Source organism: Terrapene carolina, unplaced genomic scaffold, assembly GCF_002925995.2.
Source record: "Terrapene carolina triunguis isolate 2854851 unplaced genomic scaffold, T_m_triunguis-2.0 Scaffold242, whole genome shotgun sequence".
Lineage (NCBI taxonomy): Eukaryota > Metazoa > Chordata > Testudines > Emydidae > Terrapene > Terrapene triunguis.
In genome coordinates this window covers 753,632-779,928 of record NW_020664593.1, presented here as the reverse complement: position 1 = coordinate 779,928, position 26,297 = coordinate 753,632, and the positions used below count along the sequence as shown (strand labels likewise).

General features: G+C 44.6%; 1 protein-coding gene across 2 annotated transcripts in view; it reads right to left on the bottom strand.

The window, feature by feature from the left end:
• MAN1A2 (mannosidase alpha class 1A member 2) overlaps window positions 1–26,297 on the bottom strand; it is a 330,855-nt gene that overhangs the window by 84,934 nt on the left and 219,624 nt on the right. For both annotated transcript variants that reach the window (XM_024217756.3, XM_024217757.2), the window contains exons 7-8: window positions 14,276–14,399; window positions 13,776–13,869 (exon numbers count right to left, since the gene is read on the bottom strand). In XM_024217756.3, the coding sequence (XP_024073524.1) occupies window positions 13,776–13,869; window positions 14,276–14,399 (218 nt within the window). The remainder of the gene's footprint in view (window positions 1–13,775; window positions 13,870–14,275; window positions 14,400–26,297) is intronic.

Sequence of the window (26,297 nt, the reverse complement as noted above, 5' to 3'; positions counted from 1 at the left end):
GCCCCCCCCCCCCCCGTAGTGTAGACCTGCCCTGAGTATATCACTCGTGCGCATGCATTCTTGACCCTTTGCACTGGCACGGCGTATGCTCACCAGGAATGTCTGTATTGTTGCACAGTTCAGTGAACCATGGGTAGATATCCCAGTGTGCAACTCAGTCTCATGTTGTGGAAAATTTGGGCAATGCACGGTGAATCATAGAAGATCAGGGTTGGAAGAGACCTCAGGAGGTCATCTACTCCAACCCACTGCTCAAAGCAGGACCAACACCAACTAAATCAGGGATCTCAAACTCAAAGCACTACGAGGGCCACATGAGGACTAGTACATTGGCCCGAGGGCTGCATCACTGACACCTTTTCATATAAAGGTACAAAAGCCCCCCCACCCCTGCCCCCCGGCCCTGCCCCCACTCCACCTCTTCCATGAGGCCCTGCCCGTTCCCTGCCTCTTTCCATCCCTTCCCTCCCCCATTCCAACCCCTTCCCCAAATCCCCGCCCCTGCCCCTGCCCCACCTCTCCTCCGCCTCCTCCCCTGAGCGTGTGGCTCCCTGCTCCTCCCCGCTCCCTCCTGGAAAGTGCTCCTCCCTGCTCCCTCCTGGAAAGTGCTCCTCCCCGCTCCCTCCTGGGAAGCGCCTGGAGGTAGGCAGAGGAGCTGGGACGCGGCGCGCTGGGGCGGGAGGGGGGATGGCGGGTGAGGGGAGCTTGGCGGCCACAGGAAATAACTCATGTTTGAGACCCCTGAACTAAATCATCCCAGCCAGGGCTTTGTCAAGCCGGACCTTAAAAACCTCTAAGGATGGAGATTCCACCACCACCCTTGGTAACCCATTCCAGAGCTTCACCACCCTCCTAGTGAAACAGATTTTCCTAATATCCAACCTAGACCTCCCCCACTGCAACTTGAGACCATTGATTCTTGTTCTGTCATCTGCCACCACTGAGAACAGCCTAGCTCCATCCTCTTTGGAACCCCCCTTCAGTTGAAGGCTGCTATCCACTCCCCCCTCATTCTTCTCTTCTGCAGACTAAATAAGCCCAGTTCCCTCAGCCTTTCCTCATAAGTCACGTGCCCCAGTCCCCTAATCATTTTCATTGCCCACCACTGGACTCTCTCCAATTTGTTCACATCCTTTCTGTAGTGGGGGGCCCAAAACTGGACACAATACTCGAGATGTGGCCTCAACAGTGCCGAACAGAGGGGAATAATCACTTCCCTCGATCTGCTGGCAATGCTCCTACTAATACAGCCCAATATACCGTTGGCCTTCCTGTCAAATAGGGCACACTGCTGACTCATATCCAGCTTCTCGTCCACTGTAATCCCCAGGTTCTTTTCTGCAGAACTGCCGCTTAGCCAGTCGGTCCCCAGCCTGTAGCAGTGCATGGGATTCTTCCGTCCTAAGTTCAGGACTCTGCACTTGTCCTTGTTGAACCTCATCAGATTTCTTTTGGCCCAATCCTCCAATTTGTCTAGGTCTCTCTGGACCCTATCCCTCCTCTCCAGTGTATCTACCTCTCCCTCCAGCTTAGTGTCATCCGCGAACTTGCTGAGGGTGCAATCCATCCCATCATCCAAATCGTTAATGAAGATGTTGAACAAAACTGGCCCCAGGACTGACCCCTGGGGCACTCTGCTTGATACTGGCTGCCAACTAGACATGGAGCCATTTATCACTACCCGTTGAGCCCGATGATCTAGCCAGCTTTTTATCCACCATATAGTGCATTCGTCCAGCCTATACTTCTTTAACTTGCTGGCAAGAATACTGTGGGAAACCGTATCAAAAGCTTTGCTAAAGTCAAGGAATGACACGTCCACTGCTTTCCCCTCATCCACAGAGCCAGTTATCTCATCATAGAAGGCAATCAGGTTGGTCAGGCATGACTTGCCCTTGATGAATCCATGTTGACTGTTCCTGATCAACTTCCTCTCCTCCAAGTGCTTCAAAATGGATTCTTTGTGGACCTGCTCCATGATTTTTCCAGGGACAGAGGTGAGGGACTGAGGTCTGTAGTTCTCCGGATTCTCCTTCCCTTTTTTAAAGATGGTGGGGCAGAAACGAGTTGTACTGGGGTGACTAGAAGCATGGGATCAAGTTCCCATTATGCAACTTTCTCCATCCCATAGTGCCTTCCATGTCCCATAATTTTCGCACCTTTTTTAGAAATCCCATAAACTTGTAAGGCACTTCATCTCTGACAGAAGCGTGGCGCCTGCAGAGCTCTGCACCATTGTCATGAGTGTTGCAACGATACTCCAATATTTGCAGAGCTGCGGGAAGAACCGCAGCAGTCAGGGGACATGATGATTTTGTGGAGGACAGATTGCGGAGGGACATAGTAAAAACCAATTCAAATGTGTTGGTGGTGTTCACAGAGCAGCAGATGGTGAAGTGTCGCTTCTGTAATAGAGGTTTGGGATGATGAGCAGTGGCTATAAAACTTTTGGATGCAAAAGACCACATTCTTGGATCTGTGTGCCAAGCTTGATCCAGCCCTCCAGCTCAGTAACACCAGAATGAGAGCTGCATTAACAGTGGAGAAGCGAGTGGTGATTGCACTGTGGAAGCTTGCAATGCTGGATTCTCATCTGTCAGTGGGAAATCATTTTAGTGCTGGGAAATCCACAATGGGCGATGTTGATATGCAAGTTTGAAGGGTCATTAATCATCTACTGCTATGTAGGATAATGATCTCAGTAATGTGCAGGACATAGTGGATTGATGTGCAACAATAGGGTTCCTGAATTGTGGTGGAGTGATAGATGGCAGCATATCCCTATTTTGGCATTAGACCACCTTGCCACAGAGTACATCAACAGAAAGGGCTACTTTTCTATGGTTATGCAAGAGATGGTGGATCCCTTGGGATGCTTCACTGACTTCAAAGTTAGCTGGTCAGGAAAAGTGCATGACACTCACATCTTTAAGAACACAGCTACTGTTCAGAAAACTGCCAGCAGGGATATTCATTCCTGAATGGCAAATTGCCATTGGCAGTGTTGAAATGCCAATAGTGATTCTGGGGGACCCAGCCTACCCTTCACTCTCCTGGCTCATGAAGCCATATACCGGCCACCTCAACAGCACCAATGAAAGATTCATCAACCAGCTCAGCAGGCACAGAATGACAGTTGAATGTGCTTTTGGTAGTCTGAAGGGATGCTGGCAGTGTTTTACTCATATGGCTAGATCTCATTGAGAAAAATATCCCAATGGCTATACCTGCATGCTGTGTTCTGCATAACATCTGTGAGGCAAAGGGGGGAAAACTGCTGACAGGATGGAGGGCAGAGGAATAGCATCTATTTGCTGAGTATGAACAGCCAGACACAAGGGCTATTAGAAAAGCTCAGTGCGGAGCTAGGTGGTTGAGAGAGGCCTTGAAATAGCACTTCATCAGTCAGCCACAGTAATGTGGTGTGGTGGGCTGTGCTCTACTTGACCCTGAAGTTTTGTGGACTATTAGGAATTGTGTGGGGCTTGTTGTACATCTATGAATATAACACTGTTAATGCACCTATTAATTTTGAAGTGCTGGCTGTACATGTATAATCAGTATACTGTGTTTGTCACTGATCCTATGTGTTCTGTCACCTTGTACAATAACAAGTAGTGGGTGCTTTCAGTAGCACTAGGTATCCTGCTGCATATGTTGTGAAGTAATAAAGACAAATTATTTCCCCCAAAATTGATTTTTTTTGCATACCAAAATGGGTGCAAAAATCCTCTGTGCAATTAAAAAACAAATACAATAAAAACTTCTGAAATAAATGAACAGAACTTAACAAGCAGAAAAGAACACTCATGTCCATTTCAGTCCATTTTGGCTACATATACACCAACCGTGGCTCTCACAGGACAGTGTATGTGAAGCTACGATTGTTTTTACTGTTCTCTGGAAAGGAGTGGTAGGGATACGAATGTGGCCTTGATGCCACATTGAATATTGGAGGGGTGTAGGGTAGTGCTAAAATGGAGTTTTCCATTGACTGGGAGGTGAGCCCAGGCTTGTTGAACCAGAGTCTGCAGTGTCTGTGTTTGCTGCTGGAGAGCCCCATTTATGTTCCGAGGGCCGCCCAGAGGATTCAGGGGGCCTGGGGCAAAGCGGGGGAGCGGACCTAAAAAAAGGCGCCACCCGCTGCGGCGCTTGTATTCACTGGGCAGCGCTCCGAGTCTGCGGTGGCGGCGGCAGGTCCTTCACTCGCTCCGCGTCTTCGGCAGCACTGAAGGCCCCCCCACCGCCGAAATGCCGCCGAAGACCCGGAGCAACTGAAGGGCCCCCTGCCGCCGAAGTGCCGCTAAGGACCCAGACCGCCGCCGGGTGAGTAAAAATTAAAAAGGGATTCTTGGCCAGGGCTCGCGGGGCCCCTGCGGGGCCTGGGGCAAATTGCCCCACTTGCCCCCCGCCCCGGGCGGCCCTGTCTATTCCAGATTGGAATACATCGGCAGCATGTAGCTGGCATGGTTGGCGGGGCAGTTGCATGCAACAAGGGAGACCTGCTAGATGTGCTCACCAAGCTAGGCAAAACAGGAAAAGGCACTTCAAACATATGTAAGTATTTTAAAGGAGGGAGGGGTGGCTTCTGGTCTCCGTGACCCCTGGATAGTGGAGGTCACAATTGTGACAAGAGTGGTCAGTGTCGGGATAGCTGTGGAAGACTTTCAGGGTCGACACAGGTCATGCAATATCTACACTCGCACTGAATCGACTACACTATGTTGACCGGGCTCATCACCATTCAGGGAGCTGGTGTTACTGCACTGTCGTAATGGGGCACTTATGTCATTGAGAGACGAACTTGAGTGTAGACACATGCATAAATAGGTTGATGCAAGGTGACTTACATTGACCTAACTTTGTAGTATAGACCAGGCCTAAGTGTAGCCCTTTCTTTGAAGGCAGCTATATATACAGTTAACTATTGGCAACAGTATGTAAACGGTAGTACATGTAAAGATATGCATTAATAATGGACCTTGAGCATGCTGTATTAGCACAAATGCCATCAACTACCTGAAAAGCACAAGTGCACAGAATGTCACTGAATTAAGTGTAACTGATTTTATAAGATGTAATTTGAAGGGGAAGGAGAGGAAGAGAGAGAGGGCTTACATGAGATATATTAAACAAACACTTTTTTCAAAGCAGCTTTTACATTTTTTTCTTAAAATGAATTTAGCACTGATGAAAGCTGCCATAAAAACAGGCTTTGGTATTGAATCTTGCAAGAGGCAAAAGCAGTGAAAGCTTTTCACACTCATGCTGTGACCGGCCAACATGCTTCAGCAGAAACCTGAAAGGACTCACTTACAAGAATGAAAAGGAAGGTCACCGTTGTGACAAATGGACCTATAAATTTACCTACATTGTGAACTTACCTGTAAAACGTACGTAAAAGGTCATAAAATGTTAAAATTACCTCTAACAACAAATACTGATGGGAAAAGATATGAAAGCAGAGAGAATAACTAAATCAGTCTAAACAAAAAGGCCAAGTTGATATGATTCAAGGACTATGATAAAATTATGCTTGTTAAAAACAGGAGATGTGGAGCCAGAAGTTAATAAGCCAAAGTTGATATATCAGATATTAGGTCTAATTGGTGGACAAAATAATGCGGGGACGGGCTATTCCACCCATCACTCCCTTTGGGGTCCTTAAAAGAAGAGATTTGGGGAGGAAAGTGCGAAAGAACAACAACAATACAAAAAGAACAGACAAAAAGAACTGACAAAACCTACTGAAGTGAGCTTCACTATCATGGCTGCCTAGCTCACTGTTCCCTGAGACCCCAAACCTTCATTATCCTGATCTTGAGAAATGTCCTGACCAGACAGGGCCAAAGAGAGGGACCCAGATGACACTGCCATTCAGCTCCAGCTGAATCCCAAACATCACCTGGGATGAAAAGGACTTTAACAGAAGCAGACAGCAACAGCTCCACCTTAACTAATTTCGGCTCTTTTTCTAAAAAGGACAGTTATTACGATCTTTGAGACCTCATTTGGAGTACTGTGTGCAGTTCTGGTCTCCCATGTTTAAAAAGGACGAACTCAAACTGGAACGGGTACAGAGAAGGGCCACTAGGATGATCCGAGGAATGGAAAACCTTTCCTATGAAAGGAGACTCGAGGAGCTCGGTTTGTTTAGCCTAACCAAAAGAAGGCTGAGGGGGGATATGATTGCTCTCTTTAAATATATCAAAGGGATAAATACCAGGGAGGGAGAGGAATTATTTCAGCTCAGTACTAATGTGGACACGAGAATGAATGGATATAAACTGGCCGTGGGGAAGTTTAGGCTTGAAATTAGATGAAGGTTTCTAACCGTCAGAGGGGTGAAATTCTGGAACAGCCTTCCGAGGGAAACGGTGGGGGCGAAAGACCTCTCTGGCTTCAAGATTAGGCTAGATAAGTTTATGGAGGGAATGGTTTGATGGGATAACGTGATTTTAGTCAATTAGGCAATAACGTGCCATCGCTGGTAAAATGTGGGTCCGGCTAGAGAATCTTGCCTGTATGCTCGGGGTTCTACTGATCGCCATATTTGGGGTCGGGAAGGAATTTTCCTCCAGGGTAAATTGGCAGAGGCCCTGGAGGTTTTTTGCCTTCCTCCGCAGCATAGGGCAGGGGTCTCAAGCTGGAGGATTCTCTGCGACTTGAAGTCTTCAAATCACGATCTGGAGACTTCAACAGCTGAGATAAGGGAAATTGGGTGGGCCAGCTTTTGTGGCCTGCATCATGCGGGGGGTCAGACTAGATGACCATAATGGTCCCTTCTGACCTTAAAGTCTATGAGTCTATGAGTCTATCTTTAACACCATCTAAAATATTGTCAAACAAGGGGTTCCTTCCTTCTAAAACTGTTTCCAACTACAGGGAAAGGGAACAAAAAATATTAAAATGAAAGCCATATTAAATACTTTACATTTTAGATGCTCTGTTTGTCCTTTTCTGTTTCTTTAATAAAAAAGTTAAAAGGATTTTTAATGCTGTGTTTGCTATGGTACTAATCAGGGCTGTCCCTAAGAGGGTGTGGGGCCCGGAACATTAGAAACTCGGCGCCAATTTGTCAGGGGGTGCTTCCCCCCGGCTCTGACCAGGCCCCGCCCCACTCCACCCCTTCCCCCAAGGCCCCACCCCTGCCCTACTTCTTCCCCCCTCCTCTTCCCGCCCCCGTGTCTTCCCCGCCCAGTTCCACCCTCTCCCCCTCTCCCGAGCGCCCTCACTTCTTCCCTCTCCCCTGCTCTGAACAGATTGTACTCTAGTACAAAGCATGGTGGTGAGTTTATGATGTGGGACCTGGAACTAGAACCTTGTCACACAGGGACCATTAGACGGGAACATGTTTTAATCCCTGCTGAGGTAGGCAGGATTCTAGCCGTTACCTATTGGTGAATGACTCTGTGGCTCACTCGCAATGCCCTGAGCATCCAGTCCCCATAAATACTAGTGTTACATCTTTGAGGGTGATGCTTGATTTCAGGAAAAATAATTACTTTTATATATACAGTAGTTGCTGTCCTTCGAGATGCATTGGCATGTTTATGGGTATATGCGTCAATGCACTGAAGTCAGAGACTTTGGCAGCAGTACCACTAAGCAGCTCATACACCCCTATTCTCCTAATGCTCTCGGACAAGAGAATAATGGGGCATGTCTGCTGCTTCTCTCTCCATTCCTTCACACCTGAAGTAGCAGGGAACGTGGGAGGGTCATGGGATGAAAATGTGCGCAACACATTTTGAAGCATAACAGTTACTGTACAGCTAAGTAACAGTTTTTCCTTCTTCGAGTGATTTGTGCAAGTATGTGTTACACTGCAGGTGACACATCAGCAGTTCCCTTACAGGAGGAGGGACTCTGGATCATCTCAACAGAGACTGTAACACCAACTTGCCAGAGTTGGCATCATCCTGAGAGACTTGTGTGATGGTGTAATGAATGGGAAAAGTATACACAGACGACCACATCTCTGCCTTGCAGATATCAGTTATTGGAACATTGCTCAGAAAGGCTGATGAAGTGCACTGAGCCCTGGGGAAGTGAGCCATAATTCTCAGTGGATGAGAGACTTTAGCAAGATTGTAGCAGAGCTTAATGCAGTCAGAATCCAATGTGAGATTTGCTGACAGTGATTGCCCTTTAACTCTCTCAGTGCAGGCTACATAAAGCCTGGGAGAAGTCCTGAAGGATCTAGAGTGGTCTAGGTAGAACTCCAAATCTCTATGAATGTCCAAGGTATGAAGTTTTCCTTCAGCATTAGAAGAATGGGGCTTTGGGGAAAACACTGGCAAATGAATTAGTTTGGTTCAAATGGAAAGCTGACACTACTTTAGGCATAAACTTAGGGTGTGGCCTAAGGTAAACCTTGTCTTTATGGAAGACTATGGAAGGAGGATCAGTCAAGAGAGTGTGAAGTTCTGAAATCTTCCTTGTGGAAGCAATTGCCACCAGAAATGTTGTTTTCATAGACAACAAAGGTAGTGAGGTTGTAGCCGTAGGTTTGAAGGGGGGTCCTATGAGTTTGGAGAGGACTAGACTGAGATCCTATACAGTTACATGATCAAACACAGGAGGGTAAACATTGAGTAGCCCTTTCAAAAACCAGAGAGTGAGAGAAAATGGAAAACTCATCTACTAGCAGATGTAGTGCAGACATGAGAGCCAGGTGGACTCTCAAAGAACAAATTGAAAGGCCTGAAGATTTCAGGTGCAACAGATAATCCAACACTTCTGTGGATTAATGTTGCTTTGTCTCTTTTCAGTTTCCTGAATATCCTCAGAATGAAAGGAATTGGAGGGAAGGCATACAGAAGATGACTAGACCACAGGAGAGGAAGGCATCTGTGATGGAGTCTAAGCTGTGGCCCACTCTGGAGCAAAACCTTGTTCACTGGTTGTTCAGGTTGGTCACTAATAAGTCTATTACTGGGTATCCCCAGTGGTGGAAAATTTGAAGGAGAATGTCTTTCCTGATTGACCACTCATGTTGGTCTAAGAAAATCCTTCTGAGGCAATCTGAAAGTGTGTTTCTCACTTCTGGAAGGCTGTCAGGAAGACATTGTGATATATGTATAGTTTCCAGAGAAGGATAGCTTTTTGGGTTAGCTGAGACAATCTTGCACCTCCCTGCTTGTTTAGATAAAACATGGCAGGGGTATTGTCCATAAGAACTTGTTTCACCTGGTTCTTGAGGTGAACATACACATTGCACAGACTCAAAGAACAGCTCAGAGCTCCAGCACATTTATGTGGAGCAAAACATCCTCAGATGACCAAGGGCTTGTGCCTAGAGTTGACTGAGATGGGCCCTCCCCAGTCTTTGGAAGATGCATCTGTCACCAGACTCATAGTCAGTTCTGGTGACAGAAAGGAAGCTTCTTTACACTCATTTCAGGTATCTAACCACCAATCCAGAAACTGAAGCACTCGCACAAGAAGGCAAATCTGCATGTCCACAGGGTTCCTGGAAGGGACGATACACTGAATCGAGATAGGCCTGAAAACAGTGAAGGTGAAGTCTGGCATGCAAAGTTAAATATGTGCACAAGGCCATGTGGCCCAATAGCTGCAGGCAGGTATGCACCAATGTCATTGGGTTGGATTTGAAGCTTTCTGAAAGAAAGGCTATAGATTGAAATCTTTCCTTTGGAAGGTAAGCCATGGTGGTCATGGTATCAAGGTCCACTCCTATGAAGATTATGCACTGTATTGATTGTAATTGTGATTTGTCCAAATTTAATTTCAGGCCCAGATGGAAAAACAGCAGTCTGGTTATTAGGATGCCGTTTTGGACCTGGTCACTTGATGTTCCATAAACTACCCAATCATCCAGGTAAGGAAATATTTGAATGCCCAGCTGGTGGTGGGCTGCTGCCACTGCCATGCATTTGGTAAAGACCCTTGGAGCTGGCAGCCTGAAGGAAGCATGGTATACTGGTAATGGTTGTTGCCTGCTATGAATTGAAGGTACTGCCTGTGGCAGGGATGAATTGCCACATGGAAATATATGTCCTGTAAACTGAGAGCAGCATATGAATCTCTGGGGAAGGGATAATGGAAGGAAGGGTGACCATCCTGAATTTGATTTTCTGGATGAAATAGTTCCAATATCCTTAGATCTAGAATAGGACGAAGACCACCAAATTTCTGTGGGACCAGGAAGTACTGGGAATAGAAATCTTTCCCTTTATGTTGGTAAGGAACTTCTTGTATTGCTCCCAATTCCAGAAGAGACGGTACTACTTGAAGTAATACAGTCTTGAGAGTCCCTGTAAAGAGACAGGGAAGGTGGGCTGGGAAAAAGGAGGGAGGTAAATTGGGTAACATATCCCCTCCCCTACTGTGCTGAGCACCTGCTGGTAAGAAGGGCCTCCCGTCAACAAAGACAGGTGGTGACCTCAAGGAGGTCTTGATATTCTCTTGGGAGCATACTATAACCTCTGTTGGACAGAGGGTCTGGAGTAAGATTGTGGCTTAAACCGTTTCCTTTTTGTAAACTCCTAGCAAACGACACATTGCATGGGAGTCCTTCAGTGTCTGCATGGCATTGTCCGTTTTGGTAGAGAACGGTTTAGACTCCTTACAGGGTAAATCTTCTATTGTGTTCTGCAGCTCCTTTGGAACACCAGAAGCATGCAGCCAGGAAGAACACCTTGCGGAAAATGCGATGCATATAGAATTTGAGGCCATATCAGTATTATCTACTGCTACTTGAAGGGATATTTGAGCCGTAAGGCGTCTCTCAGAAACCAAAGCCAAAACCTGATCCTCATATTCTTCTAGCAACTTGTCAGCAAATTTAGAAATTGCAGAAAAAAAATAAAATTATATTTTGACAAGAGAGCCTGATAATTAGCAGCTCTCATTTGAAGAGAGGTGGTGGAATAAATATTTTGGCTGTATAAATCTAGCCTCTTAAATTTCATATCCTTGGGAGTGGCTTTAGGACAGGACTGATGAGACTGGCTGTAACCACCAAGGAATAAGAAACAGGTTGGTTAAAGAAACAGTCAAAATCTTGTTGAGGGACTTGATATCACCTGTTCATTCGCTTGGCCACAGGAGGTATAGAGGCTGGGGTCTGCCAGAGGGTTTTCGCTGACTCCAGAAAGGCTTCGCTGATAGAAAGGGCAACTCCTTCTATGATATGAGTCTGTAAAATATCAAGGAGGGTGTGCGAGTTATCTTGCAGAAGCTCCTCCTGTACTCCTCAAGAAGTGACCTCCTGAAAAACTGAAGTCCTCTGTGGGGTGGGGGAGAGGTCAATCCTGGAGTGATGGCTTCATCTGGTGAAAATGAATAGAGGGTGAGGGGGGAACATCTAAGGGTTCCTCTACTAATTCTCCGTCCTCCTGAGGACTGCTGTCACCTTGATAGCCATATTCAGATGCTCCCCAAAGAGCTATATGATGACAAAGCTACTGTTAGTCAGATAGGTTCTGGAGATGGGGTGAGCCTCTCGGGACTGTAATCATAAGTTAACTTCTAGAAACAGGATATTCATCTGACTCATGATGCAATACAAAACCTTAGCTTCAAACTCATATTTCCCCTAAGAAGATTTCGTAACTCCTCCAATAAACTGAAATCTAGGTATTCCATGTATCCATTCTAAGGTAGTTGAGGTTTGGAGTTACAGTTTTCCATTGCTGTGCAAGTCAGATGAATGTGGGGAGTACACTGCGTGCGAGTTGGAAGTGGAAAGTACATCTCCAGCATGGGCTGAAGTGTCTCACTGACAGTGGAATAAATTGACATGTAGTGGGAATGTGTGAGGAAGACCCCCCCTTAACGTGGCATTTTCTTGCTTTTAAAATTGGTTCTTTGTGAGCATGTAGAGAGGGTGAGAGGGGAAGTAGCATGCCCTGTAGCAACCATAAGTAGTTTAATAATAGCTTGATGGCAGTGAGCTACCCAGGTTAATTACATATTATATAAAGTAATATTTCCTTTTATCCTAAGAACCTAAGTCTTGGACCCTGTTGTGAGCTTTATTCACAAGTCCGTCCTTCCTCAGAACTCGTAAGACATTGTGCTTTGAGTCCCCACCCCACTTCCTCAGCAGTGAAGATAAAAATGATCCACTGCCCATCATGTTTATTCTCTCTTAATAGCATTATTTCCATTCCCTGGGGAATATTAATTTTGAAAAGCAATAAAAAAACAGAATCCTGCGTATGTGCCAAATGTTGCAACTTTTTGGCAAAACAGCACCAGCAGAAGCAGAAGGCTTCAAAATGTAAACAAGAATGAAAAGTTTTATTTTGAAACAAAACTGTAATTTTTTCCTTTGAGTAATATTTTCCCCACTCTTTGCTTTTGCCATACGGTTAAAAAACAACTAATCTTTGCTGAAACAAACTAGCCCACTAATCATGCTCCTTTTTTCAAAAGTTACTATTTTTTACTTCTTAGATTAATATTGTAGATTCCAAGGTCAGAAAGGACTATTGGGTGATAATCTAGTCTGACTTTCAAAATGTACTGGAGTCACTTACAGTGGAATTTAATCTTAATTATCACTTTAGACAAATCCCTTCATATTCTGTCTCAGTGACAACTGCATTTGGGTTCTTCTCATGTTGGACACAAAAATAGAAGCAAATTCTCCATTTACAAGCTCTGGGGAAATTCTGCTAGGCATTTAGTGCTAAACCTTGGCCCTACTGAAATCTGCCACTGACTTCAAATGGGACCAGAATTCATTCTTTAATGACAAGAGAGGTTGGTCAGATTTTTTGTTGTTGTTTTTTTAAATGAAAGATACTAGATTGACAAGCCTTGGAGCAAAAGAACTCTCTTTGTCCACAGAACAAATACAATACCATAGCAGCAGTAATGGCTTCAACTCTGTCCTGGAAGAATCAATTCAAGGAATCATGTATGTCTCTAGGACTTAGTCAATGCTTGGGCTCTCTTCTTGCATGCCATCAAGGGGTCCAATTTTAGTGTCGTTTGTGAGGATGTTTTTTATGATGCATACATCTGTAAATTAGAAACTAGACTGATACCAATTCACTTCACATAGGCCACTGAACAGAAACCAGATGACTAAAAATTTTAGTCACTACCAACCTGCAAGCTAAAGGTGAAAGGTCCTATAGTCCACCACCAATCCCATACAGTCAGAACCATCCTTAGGGTACGGCGAATCGGGGCAACCGCTCCTGGCCCCATTCTTTGGGGGGGGCCCCACAGGCCTGCGCAATTGGTCCCAGAAGTGACGGGTCAGTCCTGGAAGTGATGGATTCGTCACTTCCACCCTGGGCCCCGCACCCCCTAGGGATGGCCCTGCATACAGTTGAGTTATAATTACCTCTAATTAGTACTCCCACAAACTGTGACATCTATTTGCCAGCTGGCTCACAGAAATGTGAAACAGTTCTTCCCACTTTTGAGGAGGTCGAAGAAAATCAAAGAAACAATTTCCAACCTGATAACTATTACTGAAGACGTTGCTGATCAATGTAAGTGAGGCAGAGACACGAAGTCATATGGGAAGTGCCTTTGGGGAAAAGTACTGTAAGACTTGATCAAGACAGACAAATGATCACTATGAGAGGTAATAAATAAAAGATAATTCCATTAAATATCTTCAAGTCTTGGAAACCCTTTTGCACTCCAAATACAAATGATGCTGTGTATTCTCTATACTCCTCAATTTTAGAGTATCTCTCTTACATTCAAAGTAATTTTTCCTATTCATTATTCTGAGTGTATAAGATAAACTTTAATTACTAAAAAAATATAATAAAAATACTCACGCTGACCCCAGCGCCCAGTCCTTGGGTTCAAATAATTTGGATAAAGCCCATTAGGACGGTCCATTTTTTGAAGTAACTTCCGAATGTGCATGACCTAAATTAAAGCAAAAGTCAGGATCACCAAAAATAATTTTCATCTACCTTCAACATTTGTTTAAATCTGGATTTTCTTCTTCAACAGCAATTTTTCATAATTTAATTAAACAGGCTTCTTGCGGGCTTTTTCTAGATGGGCACTTCCTTTTAACGGCTACTCACGTAGACATATGTCATGAGCATCATTTCTAAATATCTGTACAAAAAATAAAAAAGATCTTGTCTTCATAATTTTCTGCTTTGGAGAGCTGTGTATTTTGGTAATATAAATGCAAAGAATGAAATAATTGGTCTGTTACCAAAAAACATTATTGTAATCGATCAGGCTCTCTCATTCCTAATCAGATTCACAGTACACAACTCTGAGTCTTCTTATAACAGTCGACTGTCAGCACAAAACTAACCTTGTTGTAGTAGACAGGGTCCCCAGTCAGGTAGCTGAGGTGGACAAATTCCATGTGCAGAGTACCAAATTCAGCCAGGATGCTGCTGCCTGCAGAAGCCCAGCCCCAGTTTCGACCCACACCACTGAGTTGCAACAAATGTAAAGTGAAGCATGAGAGGGGGAAGGAAAGAACAAACAGCTGGTCAGTGAAAGGATACCATCAATATTCAGACACTGTGTGTAGTAATCACATCACATTAGACTGCCTATTAGAAGAGCTACATACAGCAAGTTGATATTAGCCTATATCTAGGATGACAAGTGATTTCTTTTAAAAATAGGCTTCACAACTTGATAGTTCAAAAAAACCTTCATAGTTAAGCAGCTCTCTATATGCCCAAGCAGTCCTTCCCATGTCTACGCTGTTATTTTTAGGAGTGTAGTGTCCTGGGTGCTGTGAAAGGCTCCAATAGTGGCAAAAAGCTCTGGAAGGAGGGAGATGGTGACAGGGAAAGGTTCCAGCAGCGGATAAGGCTCTGGCAGGGGGAAGGCAGCAGGTAAAGGCTGCAGCAGTGGGGAGGCAGTGGGGAAAGTCAGCAATCCCTACTGCTTCCCTACTACCAGAGACTTTCACTGCTGAGTGCAGCTACACACCAGAAATGTGTATGCAGCCTGCTTTTCACTGCAGCATGTAGCTACATGTAGCCTACATGCTGTTGCAAGTGTAGACAAGACCAAAGCGCATCTTAAAAGCTTCCCACAAAATCAAATCAGGCACATATGTTTTTTTCTTTCTCTGGATCTCACCTATAAAATGATAAGATCCCTCAACTATCACTGATTTAATATGATTTGAGAGCACTCAGCGTTTTGGAGGATTGGGCCTTTTAATTTGTAAAGTTAAACAATAATCCTTCCTGCAAATTATTTCTCATTCAAAAACCACCACTGAAATTGGATTTGAGCTGGATGTCACTAGTGAGCCTAAAGCCAATTAGGAATTTGCTGTTGTCACATTTCATTTTTAAAAGAAAAAACATATTCAAAAAGGAGAAGAAATATGAGAGAAAAATCAGCAGGAATGAAGGAGCAGGATTTGTATCCCATAACTACAGACAAGGAAGCAATTATTTTATCTCAATAAACACTGTCTACATAGACATCATGGCCTGTGCCTCAATGTTTTGGCACAGCTAATCATAACAAGGGAAAATGAAGTGTTTCATGCCCTATTTGCTTCTTAATACTTTTCAAATCAACAAAATTGGAGTCAAATTCAACATAATACAAAGGCTGCCAATTTTCACTAACCTATCTAACCCCATAAATTACAGTGTCACAATGAAATAGAAACATTTCTAGATGCCATTTAATGTTGTTTAAACAGACACATAACTTGGATGCATAATTTCTATATCTATTCTCTCACATGGTTTTAAAGCAATACACAAAAGTAGTAATCCTTTTATTTGTTTTGGTTACAGCTATATTATTGATACCAGTTTTCCTGAGCTCCAAAAACTCCAGATTAGTTCTGCACATGTAGACTGGTTAAAAGGATGAGGAACCAGAGTATGAAACACAAGTAAATGGCAATGCCATGGCTTCACCATGAGGCAATAGAACAAGTCACCTCTAGGAATTTAACACTGGCTTTTAAGACAATGAGCAGATTCACCAGCCAGGGTAGTCAAAATAAAGCCCAAATTCTCAAGATTCGTTCCAAGTCCCTTTCCTCAGGGCTGGTTTTATTAATAAACAGAATCTACAAGTCTCAAAACAACACAAAACATTGAGTATCAGAACCCTGTTCTGCTTTCCACAAGCTAGGAAAGGAGTGGATATGCCCCTCCCTTTAGGTAGCCATTCCTGGCTATCCCGTAGACCAGTGGTTCTCAACCAGGGGTACACGTATCCCTGGAGGTACACAGAGGTCTTCCAGGGAGTACATCAACTCATCTAGATATTTGCCTAGTTTTACAACAGGCTACATAAAAAGCACCAGGGAAGTCAGTACAAACAAAAATTTCATACAGACAGTGACTTGTTTGTACTGCTCTATATACTATACACTGAAATGTAAGTACAATATTAATATTCCAATTGATTTATTTTATAATTCTATGGTAAAAATGAGAAAGTCAGCAATTTATCAGTAACAGTGCGCCGTGTCACTTTGTATTTTGATGTCTGATTTTGTAAGCAAGTAGTTTTTAAGTGAGTTGAAACTTGGGGGTATGCAAGACAAATCAGACTCCTGAAAGGGGTACAGTAGTCTGGAAAGGTTAAGAGCCACTGCCTTAGGCCTCCTGCTTGGTCCCTACAGAGGGTCTTCCTTCAGGGGTTTTTGTTCAACGGTGGACCCTTTACTATCATGTGCCCTGTCTGGAAACTACAAAATCTGGCAATCCCCATTCTTAAAGGGCCCAAGGGCGACAGCAGGCACACTCTCATGCATGTATGTGCCCCATGGCCCAGTGCCACCCTGAAGATACTGTCCTATTAGGGTTATCATCTGGCTGGCATTTCACCAGCCTGGCCAGATTTTTTATGAATTTGCCAGTTGCCAAAAAATAATGTAATCTGCTGGGCTTTTCTTATGTGGGTCTAAAGATTTGCATTATTATCACAATACACTGGGATATCTAATGTTAAAAGTTTCTGTGTCCAGCTAAAGGTGTTGAAGTGCTCCCACGTCCACAGTTTAAGTGATAACAGATCAAAACTACTGAAAAGACAGCAGTTGTCTGCCCAACAACATGCAAGTGCACCCGCATGTGTGTGAGACAGGGTTTGAGAGTGAGGAGACTGGCAATGTTTTCAATCTTAACATCTTATCTATATGTGTTATGTCTCTAGATAGTATAAGGGCTTGTCTACACAGTGGAGGTGTATGCACTGAAAAGCCATTTTTTGTGACAAAACTCCTCAGTTGCAGTGCTGCAGTAAAAACACCCCGACGAGAGTCATAAGGCTTTTTACGCAAAAGTTTTAGCGCCATAGTGCCAGTGTAGACACCATGCTTGATTTTTGTGCTATAATTGGTCTCCAGAAGGTGTCGCACAATGCCCATCCTGACCACTCTGGTCAGCAGTTTCAACTCTGCTGCCCTGACGCCAGGTAAACAACCTTCCAGGGCCCCTCCCCCTTTAAAGCCCCAGGAATTTTGAAATTCTCCTTTCTGTTTGCTTGGCGTGCAGAGCCCACATCTCATCCTCCTCAGTGGCCATGGCGGCTCCATGCAGCAAATGATCTCCTGCTTGGAGCAGTGCGGAGCTACCAGATCTAATGAGTGTTTGGGGAGAGTGTTACCCGATTTGCTCATTACTTTGGGGTATGCTCATTTATTAGGATTACTCTTCGGGGGGGGGGGCGTTCGGTAATTCTATCAATGTACTGCTTGTGTCACTTGTGTTTTCATATGGAGCTCTACTTTTCCCTTCTGCAAATCCCCTCCCAATGGAGCTATCCTGCAGGACCTAGGTTCCCCAGGGCTGGGTTCCTCCAGCCCCAGAATCAGATGAACACACACACACACATATTAACAGAGCAAGTCTGAGTGGACCGGGTCAATCAGCACTCTCAAGCTGACCCCTTATATGTCCCTGGACTCAGTGGGCTGGGTGAAGCAGGATTTCCAAGCTGCCACCCTTATATGCCACAGGTACCGACTGGAATAGAGTAAGCTTGAGCAGGCTGGGTTGAACAGCACTTCCAGGCTGCCACCCTTTTATGCCCCTGGACTCAGCGGACTGGGTCGAGCAACACTTCCAAGCTGCCACCCTCGTATGTCCCAGGTTCAGCACATCCCTATCCCCACTTTCACATTACAATTGTTCTGGTAGTAACCCACTTGATGAGCAAACCCCACAGTATTTTTGGGTGCTACAGGGATCTTTAGCTTAGGTAAGAGGAGCATTGCTGCAGAGTAAATGGAGAAGCCAAAAACACAAAAGAGTAAAGTTCAGAGAGAGAGGGAGGGAAGCAACCAGCTTAACCATAAAAGTATTTTATTGAATAATAGTGATAACCACACAAGGAGAGCCTAAACAAACAAAACAGTTCCATTATTAAAGATTATAAAAGTCAGATATAGAAAACTATACCTGATCAAAGAAATCAGGGTTAAAAAGTTATACCTGAGGTAGAAAAGAAAAGAGAGAGAGAGAGAGGGAGACAGAGAGAGCTGGGGTCTCACAGATCCATGAACCTTGAACTGGTTGGGGTTCCCAGGTGATGGTCGTAGCTCAGGGTCCTGAGTGCTGGAGACAGGCAGAGCCCCCACCACGATCAGGCAGGAGAAGATTAACTCCCAGTGGAACTGATGCAGAGTTTGGGTCTAGACATTAGAACACTTACTTGAGCATGGGTAGGAGTTTTTGTAGGGAAACAACAATGGTTCAAGGGAGAACACTAGATTTGTTTATGGGTAAACTGATGACTCATGGGTTTTCTTTAGGCTAGACAATAGGAACTGATCATTCCTGGCTATGATTGGTGTTCCTTCAAGGGAGCTCATAATGCAATCGGGCAGCTTTAGTATTTTGGATATCAATCAAGGATGCATTACTAGAATTGGTCTGATAACTGCTGACCTGGGTGTGTGCAGGCATAGGTTCATTAACATCTGGAACAGAGATCCCCCATGATGCAGTGCTTCCCTGCTTTTCTGGTCCTGGAGTTCAGTGCAGTTCTTGCCTTGGAATCTGTTCTCCATTCTGTATGCTAATAGAGATGCCTCCCTGTCCCACCTTTGAAGCATATGAGGCTAGGGAAGTTGGCTTAATCCTGTCACCCTTGTCAGGAGGGGTTTAGGTGTGTCTCCCACCGCCTTTTTATTGCTTTCCATAAGTCTTTCCTCTGATTGGTTTTGGTTCAAGCAGAGGCTGGGGGGGTGGTGTCCTTCATGAGTCAGACAGGCTGGATACTGCACCCTGGTTCCCCAAGAACACAGAGCTGACTGGTATCAAGAGGAGGCTGTCCAGTCCCAGCTGCGCTCCAGATGTCGGAATTCCAGGACCTATGGCCAGCTTGCGCAAAAAGGGCTGTGACCGGGACATGCTGCAGTGCAGGGCAAAGGTGAAGGAGCTGAGGCACACGTACCAGAAGGCAAGGAAGCCAAACCGTGCTGCGCCCCAGACCTGCCATTTTTATAGGGAGTTGGATGCTACCCTCAGCGGCTATCCCACCTTCACCACCAAGAGCCCCATGGATACTTCAGCAGGTCAGCAGCCAGTGGAGGAAGTCATGGATGAGGAGGTGGAGGCAGAAGAAGATGTGGAGCCCATGTCAGGGTTGCCCAGTGCTGCGTCCAGTCAGGAGCTGTTCTCAGCTCTGGAGGTGTCTAGCCAGTCTTGGCACTCACTCTCTGGTGTGCCAGAAGCAAGAGAGGAGACCCCTGGTAAGTGGTTTTGCTTTGTGAAGTTCTGAAGCAGGTTGAGGGCAGAGAAATGTACAAGGCTGACTGTGTTTCTGTGTGCTGAGCATTTCCCCGCGCAGCTAGGCAGTATGGCAGAACAGGGAGTTTATGCACTCCGAGATTTCACGGGAATCCTCCAGAGAGATTTCTAGGAAACTTTCCTGGAGGTACTTGGAAATCTTCTGCTGGAGGTTCCTTGGCAGAGCATCTTTTATTCCTTCCCCCATTGAGAGACACTTTCCCATGCCACTCTGCAATTACTTGGGCAGGGACCAAAGCTGCACACAGGCGAACAACATAGGGACCAGGGTGGAAGCCATAAACGTGTAACAGATGCACCCTTGCTTCCTTGCTTCCCTTCAAGAGTGAGATATCTTCCATAATGAGCCCTGCCTGTGGAAAACAGTGGGAAAGTTTAGACTGTTGCCCCCTATCAGTGCCCCGTGACCCTTTCAGATTTTTTTTCTGCAATGAACAATGCCCCTAACCCTGGGTGCACTCACCAGACTTGGGGTGTTCGCCAGCATGTGTGCTTGACTAGGGTCACCTAGAAGTGATAGGTATGTTACCAGCGGTGTATTTTAATGCAATGTTTCAATGCTCTGTGTGTTGTTAACAATAATGCTACTGTTTATTGTTACTTGTGCCTCTCCAGGTATGACCTTGAAAGGCCTCCCCTCCCCACACAACCAGCAGAGCATCTGCGCTGGATAAGAAAATGCCTGAGTCAGAGCAAGGAAGATATGTTCCGGGAGGTGCTGCAGTAGTCAGAGGCAGAAAAGACTGAACGCAAGCAGTAAGGGAAAGTGACAGGCAGGAAAGAAAAGAAAATGATGCGTACAATAGGGACACCACAGAGAGGATGATAAAAGTTTTGGAGCGACACACCAACATGCTGCAGTCCCTCGTAACACTCCAGACTGAGCAGATGCATGCCCACCCTCTCCTTCAGCACAGTCAGCACTCTTTCCCATGCCCTCCCCAAACTCCACCCGCGCATTCCTTTCCGATTTCTGGGACTTCGCGCTTTCCCCTGCACTCCACCCCCACAGACAGCTTTTCAAACGACAGCTGGACTTATGCTCAGCTCTGAAAGTCAGCCCCCCCAGTACCTTCTCCCCGAACAAGAATGTGTGTGTCAATGTGTGTGCATGTGGTGTTGTGGTTTATTTGGCAATAAAAGCAAAGTTCTTTGAATGATAAGCACTCTTTATTTGTTTCCATGCAAGTTATGATAGCAGATGGCACCTGCAAATCAACAGGCACTTTTATCAGTTCCTTACATTGAATCCTAGGCCTTAACAATAACAACTGCTTCCTAGCCTACCAAATGTAATTAACCATTGCAGTCCCAAGCATAGCAATGAACATTACTGGTTTTCATCTTCAAAATGTTGCCTCAAGGCATCCCTGATTCTTATTGCCCCATGTTGCACCACCCTAGCCCTGGTATCTGGCTGTTCAAAATCAGCAGTCAGGTGTTGTGCCTAGGCAGTCCACTCCTGAGTAAACTTTTCGCCCTTCCCTTCACAAATATTATGCAGCATGCAACACGTGGTTATGACCATGGAGCTATTTTCCTCATTAAGGTCTAATCTGCCATATAGGCATCGCCAGCGCAGTTTAATTGGCCAAACTCACATTCCGCAGTCATCCTGCACCTACTCAGCCATGGTATTAAGAGGTATGCCGGGTCTCCCAGGATCACTATGGGCATTTCGACATCCCCTATGGTGATCTTCTGATCTGGAAAGCTTCCTGTACAGGCTAGTGTTCTTAAAGATACGTGTGTCATGCACTTTTCCGGACCACCCCGTGTTGATGTCAGTGAAAGGCCCATGATGATCCACAAGAGCCTGCAAAACCATGGAGAAGTACCCCTTCCAAATGATGTACTCCGTCGCAAGGTGGTCCAGTAGCAGAATTGGAATATGTGTGCCATCTATCGCCCCTCCGCAGTTAGGGATACCCATGTCTGCAAAGACATCCACAATGTCACGCACATTGCCAAGAGTCCCGGTCTTTCACAGCAGGATGCTGTGATGAGTTTGGTCACAGAAACTCCCTCAAGACTGTCACTAGATGTGCTGGGATACCACTGAGAGCAAACTCCCCTGCCAGAGAAGGCTTCCCTCCACTCCTGTCTTGCTGAATAAGACACTCCAGTCAGCTACAGCACAGACCAAGAAGTTGGGCCACGCCCCCCTGCAGTGCACAGAAACTAAGATTCACTTAGCCCAGGGGCTTCTCAGTTAACAGGGACTTTCCCAGCACCCAGTATTCAGTCTTTTTGGGAGCCTAAACCCCAAATAAATCCGTTTTATTCTGTACAAAGCTTATACAGGGTAAACTCATAAATTGTCCACCCTCGATAACACTGATAGCGAGATATGCACATCTGTTTGCTCCCCCAGGTATAAATTACTTACTCTGGGTTAATTAATAAGCACAAGTGATTTTATTAAGTATAAAAAGTAGGATTTAAGTGGTTTCAAGTAATAACAGATAGAACAAAGGAAGTTACCAAGCAAAATAAAACAAAACACGCAAGTCTAAGCCTAATACCATAGGAAACAGAACATAGGAACAAGGGAACATCTCACCCTCAGAGATGTTCCAATAAGCTTCTTTCACAGACTGGACTCCTTCCTAGTCTGGGACCAATCCTTTTCAGACCCATGTTGTAGTTTATGGCCTGGGTCCAACAATCACTCACACTGTCCTTTGTTCCGATTTCTTTCAGGCATCTCTTTGGGGTGGAGAGGCCATCTCTTGAGCCAGCTGAAGATGAAATGGAGAGGCTTCCAGGGCCTTTTATATTCTCTCTCTTGGGGCTGAAACCCCTTTGTTCTCCTGTGCAAAATCACAGCAACAAGATGGAGTTTGTAGCCACCTGGGCAAGTCACATGTCCATGAATGATCCAGCTTTTTGCAGGCTGACGCCATTGTTTACATGTTAGTTTGAATGTTCCCAGGAGAGCTCAGATGTGGATTGGCATCTCCCAAAGTCTGTTGTCAGTTAAGTTTTTCTTGATTGGGCACTTACTCAGAATAGTCCTTTCTCAAGAAGCTGACTAAATGCTTCACTGATGCTACTTAGCATCAAACACATTGAGATACAAGTACATAGCCAATATTCATAACTTCAAAAACAAAAATGATACTCACATATAGACAGCATAATCATAACCAGCAAATTACAACCTTTCCATAGACACCTTATTGACCTCCTTTGTACAAGATTTGGTGCAACTGTAGGACCTTGGTTGCAACAATGATCTATATTGTCACAGTTTATGTCAATAATGTCACAGATGGGATTAATGGCCTTGCACACTTGCGTTAACACAGCCCAAATGGTCGACTTCCCCACTCCAAACTGATTCACGACTGACTGGTAGTAGTCTGGAGTCACCAGCTTCCACATTGCGATCACCATGCGCTTCTCCACCGAGAGGGCAGCTCTTATTTGGGTGTCCTTGTGCCGCAGGACTGGGGTGAGCTCAGCACTCAGTTCTAGGAAGGTGGCTTTCCGCATCCAAAAGTTCTGCAGCCATTGCTCATCATCCCAGACCTGCATAATGATGCGATCCCACCATTCTGTCCTAGTTTCCCGAGTCCAAAAGTGACGTTCCACTGTGTTCAGCTCCTCCGTGAATGCTAAAAGCAATCTAATGTTACTGCTTTCTGTGTTGGACACCACGTTAGGCAACTGTGACTGCCGTTGCCTTCGTAACTTCAAGAATAACTCCACTGCCATTTGCGATGTTCTAGTAATAGCTAGCAGAGCAATGGAGATCAATGTAAGATCCATTCCTGCAGATAGATGTGGCAGGGCGAGCAGAAAACAAGGGACGTTGAAAAATGCCACAAACTGAAGACGGAATGCTGGGACAGAAAGCAGTGCATCACAGGGCATTGAGCCCGGACCCATGATGCACTGTGATCCCCTTCGCCTTCCCACAAGAGCTAGCAGCAGAAGGGGGAGAGCTGCACTGTGGGATAGCTACCCACACTGCACTGCTCTCATTGTCGATGCAAATGCCCCAAGTGTAAACGCACTATGCCGCCAGTGGGTTCTGCAGGGATTGGTCCTAGGCCTGGTGCATTGCACGTTGGCTGGTTGAGTACTAATGAGAGAGACTGCTCCCTAATGATTCTCCACTGAGAACTACTTTTTAAGATCTGTCAGTTAGCCAGTGCTTAATCAATTGAGGGTGCTTTAGTGATAGTGTATAGTGCTAATTTTTAGTCAGAATGTCATGCAAGTCAAACAGTTACAAAAGTCTAAGTGTATTACATTTATGGAAATAATTATATTCCTATCCTTTTATTCTTTATTAATTGAATCCCCTACCAGCTTTTCCATTATTCTGCCTGGGATTGATGTAGGCCAACTGTCCTATAGGTACCTGGATCATCCAGCTTGCCCTTTTTGATTATTGGCACAACATTAGCACTGTTCCAGTCTTCCACAATTTCCCTGGTATTCCAAGACTTATTAAAAATTAGTATCAATGGAGGAGAGATCTGCTCAGTCAGCTTTTTTAGGGCTCTTGGATGCAAGTTATCCAGGCCTTCAGATTTAAAAACGTTTATCCCTAGTAGATATTAACATCCTCTCTAGTTATTAATGGACTGGAAAGTACTTCATCATCCTCAAGGCATACAAACACACTATCCTGCTTATTTCCAAATACACAAAAAAATATTTATTGAACACTCCTGCCATTTCCATCTAGTAATGGGCCTATACCATTGCTAGGATTTCTTGTTTTCCTAAAATACTTTAAAAACTTCTTATTGCTCTTAGCCCTGCCAGGCATGGATTTTCTGCTGACGTCTTTAACTTCCCTTATCAATTTGCTATACTTCATAACTTCTAGTTTATATTGATAGCTATTCATGTCCCCTTTTTTCCATTTGTTAAATATTGCTTTTTCATATCTTATTTCTGTCTTCACTTCATCACTGAACCAGGATGGGCTTTTTGATCCAAAATAGAGTTACCCATGTTGGGTGCAATACCTTATGAGTAAGAAAATTATCATCTATAACTCTCTGCAAGGTGAATCTTGAGAAAGTTAAATACTAGGACTGTCAAGCAATTAAAAAAATTAATCACAATTAATCACACTGTTAAACAATAATAGAATACCATTTATTTAAATATTTTTGGATGTTTTCTACATTTTCAAATATATTAATTTCAATTACAACATGGAATACAAAGTGTACAGCGCTCACTTTTTATTTATTTTCTATTACAAATATTTGCACTGTAAAAAACAAAAGGAATAGTATTTTTTAATTCACCTAATACAAGTACTGTAGTTATCATGAAAGTTGAACTTACAAATGTAGAATTATGTATAATAAATAACTGCATTCAAAAATAAAACAATGTAAAACTTTAGAGCCTACAAGTCCACTCAGTCCTATTTCTTGTTCAACCAATCGCTCAGACAAACAAGTTTGTTTGCATTTGCAGGAGATAATGCTGCCTGCTTCTTGATCACAATGTCACCTGAAAGTGAGAACAGGCGTTCACATGGCACTGTTGCAGCCGGTGTCACAAGATATTTATGTGCCAGATGCGCTAAAGATTCATATGTCTCTTCATGCTTCATCCACCATTCCAGAGGACATGCATCCAGGCTGATGACGGGTTCTACTTGATAACAATCCAAAGCAGTGCGGACCGATGCATGTTCATTTTCATAATCGGAGTCAGATGCCTCCAGCACAAGGTTGATTTTCTTTGTTGGTGGTTTGGGTTCTATAGTTTCCGCACTGGAGTGTTGCTCTTTTAAGACTTCTGAAAGAATGCTCTACACCTCATCCCTCTCAGATTTTGGAAGGCACGTTGGATTCTTAACCCTTGGGTCGAGTGCTGTAGCTATCTTTAGGAATCTCACATCGGTACCTTCTTTGTGTTTTGTGAAATCTGCAGTGAAAGTGTTCTTAAAATGAAAAACATGTGCTGGGTCATCATTCGAGACTGCTATAACATGAAATATAGGGTAAATGAGGGTAAAACAGAGCAGGAGACATACAATTCTCCCCCAAGGAGTTCAGTCACAAATTTAATTAATGCGTTATTTTTTTAACGAGTGTCATCAGCATGGAAGCATGTCCTCTGGAATGATGGCCGAAGCATGGATGGCGGAACCTTCTGGTAGCAGTGCCTGTTAGAGCACTCACATGCCCCTTCTACTCCTCCCCTCAGCGTTCAAGCACATACTGAGGGTGCGGTTATAAAAGGGGGCAAGATGCCAACTGCTGCCTCAGTTCCTTCCACTGCTAAGGCAGAGTCTAGAGGACTCCGTAGAAGAAGGGAAGGTGGGCAGGGAATATGCAGAGTCCATCTTGAAGAACTCCAGTTACATGTAAGTAACTTTAATTTCTTCTTTGAGTGTCCTCTGCATATTCCCAGTCTTTGTATAGTTTGGCAAGCAGTATTCCAAGAGTGGACGGAGAGAGACAGAGTCCTAATTAAACAAGAAATAAAGTAACAGAGGGTCCTGTGGCACCTTTAAGACTAACAGAAGTATAGGGAGCATAAGCTTTCGTGGGTAAGAACCTCACTTCTTCAGATGCAAGTCTTGCATCTGAAGAAGTG